A 5,105-nucleotide genomic window follows, 5' to 3' on the forward strand; every position below is an offset into this window, starting at 1 on the left:
TAGGCAGTCTAACCCTAACCCTAGGTATAGTCTATATAATTGTCATTATGAGTATTTGGAGACTATACACACAACAAAGGGGGCTAGGGTTAGTAGTGCTTTGTATCAAAATCAAGAGGATTTTAGGCTGTGGCATCAGCGGTGAGGATTTCCGACGATGAATAATTCGAGTCAGGTTGTTGCACTCGATTCGCTTCCGCCTTGGAGAACTATCGTAAGCCTCCAAAACTAGCAAGTGCATCATGATTTGATCATAATTTACCAACACATACAAACTCAAGCAAGGAAAGGAAGGGTTAAACCATCTAAATCTTCCTCCCTTAGCAGTAAACATGTTCATATGCCCTTAGGCCTTAGCTGAAAGCTTGCTGTCTCAATCTCTTGTACAGGGGTTTGTTTTTTATCCATTAATTCTGTTACCAAATATTTGTACGTTTTCAGAATTTCACCTTTCCAACTATTTGGCAGGCTCAACGCAGGCATTTACTTTGAACGATTGATTTAAGCTACTTCCGGAAGAAAGTTACAGTCGGTGTGCCAAAACCCAACAAGTTACCTTTTCCCCATTTTACGCTTACCGCTGCAAAGGCATTTAACTTTAATTACCCATTTTAGGAATAAAAATAAGGACAGATTAATCAAATACCCTTATGATTAATTATTTTAAATGATTTTCTTAATTGATATGCAAAAACCTTAAACACAAATAAAAAATTATGAGAGAGAATAGTACCTTAGGAATAATAATAAAAACTACAACCTTTAGAGACATATAGTAGTAGAAAACCCTAATAACACCCTAAACTAACTGTATTGATGTTTTTTTTTGTGTAAATAAACTGAATTATATTGATGTTATTTTGTCCGAACATTTCTCTTTCAATTAACATGTTACGATGAAAAAATAAAAAAGAAGAAGAAAGAGAAAACCACCATATATAGCATATTTATTGTATGGAAACTACTAACAGAGACCAAGGTCTATGAAGATCCTGATATATTTTCTTTGAATAATATATATAGGTTTTGTTTTTAGAGCTTGACAATCTCTGGAATGTGGACTGGATACCTATCAATGCAATCTTGCCATGGCCCATCAGTTGGTGTCTTTATTGTTCTGTTACATTTCCAAACAGCACTGTTACACTTAAATCCACTCCCAAATGCAATCTGCCAAACTCTATCACCTTTCTTCATCCTACCTTTAGCCTCAATATAACTCATCTCATACCATAGTGAAGAAGATGAAGTGTTACCAAATCTATGCAATGTCATTCTTGATGCCTCAACATGTTCAGCAGACAATTGTAGGTTCTTTTGAAGTTCATCAATAACAGCCCGACCACCCGCATGAATACAAAAATGTTCAAACGCTTGTTTAAAATCCGGAATATAAGGTTTCAACTTGGGATTAAAAAATTTCCGACTAATAAGTGTGAGGAGAAAAAGGAGTTGCTCTGATGCTGGAAGAACTAAAGGACCAATTGTAGTAATGTTGGATTTTAAAGCTTCTCCTGCTATAACCATAAGGTCTTTTGATAAATTAATACCAACTTTCCCTTGTGGATCTTCTTGTTCAAATACACATTTAAATGCCTTATCATCTGCACCCTTTTGTGTTCGGACCACGTGCATTAATCTGTACTTTGCTCTGTATCTATCGCGCCTTTTGTTGGACAAGAGTATGGCTGCACCACCCATACGGAACAAACAATTTGGTAGAAGCATTGCTCTCTCTGAACCTTTGTAATAATTAGGTGTGATAATCTCAGTGCTTACAACTAAAGCATTTGAATTTGGATGGACTTGAAGAAGATCCCTAGCTAAATCAATTGATATTAAACCAGCACTACATCCCATACCAGAAAGATTGTAACTTTTTATGTTACTTCTCAACTTGTATTTGTTCACTACCATAGCTGATAAAGATGGAGTTGGAGAAAACAAGCTGCAGTTGACAATAAGAATGTCAATATCCTTTGGCTTGAGTCCTGTTTTCTTCATTAGGTCATCAATTGCTGAGAATATGACCACTTCTGCTTCACCTCTAGCAGCTTCCATAGTTGGTGTTGGAGGGATATAATGAATAGCAGGAGGCAAGCACGTTTCTTCTCCAAGGCCAGACCTGTTAGAAAAAAAGAATGGAAAATTTACAAAGTAAGAAGAAAGGCTTTGAGACGTGAGAATAACTTTAAAGAGATATTGTCTATCGGGAAAATAAAGACAAACCAGGATACAATAAAGTCACGATACAACAAAATAGATGTTGGGCTAAAACGGCTCAAAGATACTCTTAACATTGTGTGATATTATTCGCTTTGGGCCAAGCCCGCACGATTTTCTCCAAAATGCCTCACACCATTAAGAGATCCCTACACCTATATGTAGGCTAACAATTTTTTCGATTATCAATGTGGCGCTTTGTTCGCACACCCAACAATAGACTTAACCACTTTTCAAAGAAAGGCATGGACTTGTAGAGTTGAAAGAAAACTAACCAGAAAAGAAGTGTTATTTCATGAACAGACATGTTTTCTCAAACGTAAAACCTAAATTTATATGTATATTTAAATTCAAGTTTCAAATAAGATTTAAAATATCGTTTTTTTTCCAGGTGCACAAAGCATCCTACATTTATGTAGGGTCCGGGAAGGGCCGTTCCAACGCGTGTGATTTAGACAGCCTACCCTAATACAAGTATTAGTGGCTGCTTCCATGGCTTGAACTCGTGACCCTTGATTTAAAGTATCGTTTATAATATATAAAGTCTTCAAGCTAATTTTTGCTGGATATATAATCTCACTTCATATAGTCAGACATCTCTATAACAGTATCCCTATATAACCGTTATTCCCTATAAAAGTCAATTTTTTCTCGGAACCGATTTTTATAGTATGTTATAATATATATTTGCTATAACAACACTTCACTATAGCAGTAAAAAAAAAAAACCGGAACAAGAGAGGCTGTATTACAAACTATCTAATAATACCTTTCAAGAATACGCATTTGGAACTCGACACTCTTGGGATTATCCTTCAAAATGAGCCTAGAGTGTTCCATGAAAGTTGAAAATGGGACTCGGCAGGTAACCGGAGCTTTGTAACATGAATAATCTACAAGGTAAATTGATCGAGGTTTGGACATGAAGTAAACAGTGGCTATGAAGATGATGGGAAAAGAAGAGCAAAGGATTTGAAGAAGATCAAAGTGGAGTGAATTCCATATGCTTAGCAATTCTTCAGGGCCAAGTCTTAATACCTCTATAGTAACACCAACCATAATAGGCACAAGCAAAAATGTTAGAATATGATTAACAAGGTATTGATAACCAAGTTTGACATATTTGAGCTTCACTGAATTAGAGAAACTTGGGACTACTTCTGCCATTTTGTCTTTAACTAGGAGATTTTGGAAACAAAACAAGTGAAGATGAATATTATTGGTGATGGAGCTAAGAGAAGAAGGGGAAGATTGTGGAGATTTAAAGAGTAGAGCGAAAGGGAAATAATTAATGGAGGGCAGATGAGAGGATTAAATGAAGCAACGCTCTCTTAGCTGGAGTTTTTTTTTTCTTTTGTGTCCTAACATCCTTTTGATCATTAATCTTCCAACCACTCTACTTTTTTAATTTATATATTTGTCAATTTGGTTACTATCTTGTTAAGATCAAATTACTAGTAGATCAATTTTACGACTCATTACAAATATTCTTTTAACTATATGATCTTTTTTTTTATCGGAGATTGATATAAAACATAATAGTGGAGTACAGAATATTGGTAAATAAAACATAAAAGTCTTTATAAGATTATTATTTTATTCAAATTGTAACTGTCCCTACTTTGAAACCACATTATGTTTTCAATATTATAACGCAGTTCTCTATCCATGTAGCGTCAAATCTATGCGCAAATACATTAATACAAGGAGTTTATACACCAGCACTGTTTAACCTAAAAAAATGGGTTTCAAGGTCAAAACAATAATTTTATATGACGGGCCACAAGCAACCGATTCAATCCGAAAGATATAAAATTTCGTTAATACAACGTGATAGAGAAGTGAGAAATAAATTCAATGACAGATAATATAATAAAAATAAAGCAGAGAAGAAAGAATTCTTATTGAATGATCCTTGATAGGATAATGAGCCGAACAGAGCATGAAGGGCCGAACTATGGCTAACTTGGGAGCAAGATGCTATGAATTACAATGTATAGAATTGTAGAGAAGAAAATTAGATTTTCCTGATGGTGGTAAAAGTATGTCTATTTATAGAGCTAAATCTAAGTAACTAGTCTCCTTGAATTAAGGGTCCATTATGAGCATTTACTCAATCCATCCATTACTTTTGGAAGACTTGTAACAGCTATGTAAACGCTGGAAGTCCGTAACTGATGAGTTAATTCCATAACTGATGAATTAATCTCGTGCCTGTTGAGTCAATCTCGTGCCTGTTGAGTCAATCTCGTAATTGATTGTCTTGTTCTGACCGTTACAATCATTTATTGCATTTATTAATAATTGATTTGTAACTGATGGTGTAATGATGGTAAATTCCATATAATTCGGGATTAATTTATTCCTTCCTCATTTGTAATTATGAGAAATTCTCCCGCGCCTGATCTGAGCTATTTCATGATGATCAGTTTCGGGGCTAACAGGCACGGTATGAGTATGTTCGGTCCTGGGGGTGTTTCACATATCATCTTTACATGTCATTCTTCACTTTTCTTCAAACTCTACTAACACGTGTCGTCATTTAATAGACCCACATGACGAGTCTAATTTTCACTAATACAGATAGTCCCCCCACTTTCCGGTTACTCACTATGATGTGACCGGAAAGTGGAAGATTTTATCCTTTTCATCCTTGTTGCTGCATCATTAAAAACCTTGCCAGAAAAATCCAATAGGGACCAAAACCGGACGAAGGAAAAGAGAGTGCAGAACTTAGATATTCAGATGATAACTCCACCGCTTATGTTCCTTTCGTCAATAATTGGTTGGTTTACCCCTGTCTTGTTTCGGGGTTTGAAGACAAATCATTACCTTATGTTTGCAAAGTTTGATATATATATATATATATTTCGGCTTTATTT

At 35.2% G+C, this 5,105-nt stretch overlaps 1 protein-coding gene across 1 annotated transcript; it reads right to left on the reverse strand.

Moving 5' to 3' along the window:
* Positions 1 to 922: 922 nt before the first annotated feature.
* Positions 923 to 3,478, reverse strand: LOC104234356 (3-ketoacyl-CoA synthase 6). The gene is made up of 2 exons (XM_009787910.2): positions 2,993 to 3,478; positions 923 to 2,125 (listed from the first exon to the last, which is right to left on the reverse strand). The coding sequence occupies exons 1-2, from the start codon at positions 3,388 to 3,390 to the stop codon at positions 1,033 to 1,035; spliced, it is 1,491 nt and encodes a 496-aa protein (XP_009786212.1). The 5' UTR covers positions 3,391 to 3,478; the 3' UTR covers positions 923 to 1,032.
* Positions 3,479 to 5,105: the final 1,627 nt, after the last annotated feature.

The sequence above is a fragment of the Nicotiana sylvestris genome, chromosome 2 (assembly GCF_000393655.2).
Source record: "Nicotiana sylvestris chromosome 2, ASM39365v2, whole genome shotgun sequence".
Taxonomy (NCBI): domain Eukaryota; kingdom Viridiplantae; phylum Streptophyta; class Magnoliopsida; order Solanales; family Solanaceae; genus Nicotiana; species Nicotiana sylvestris.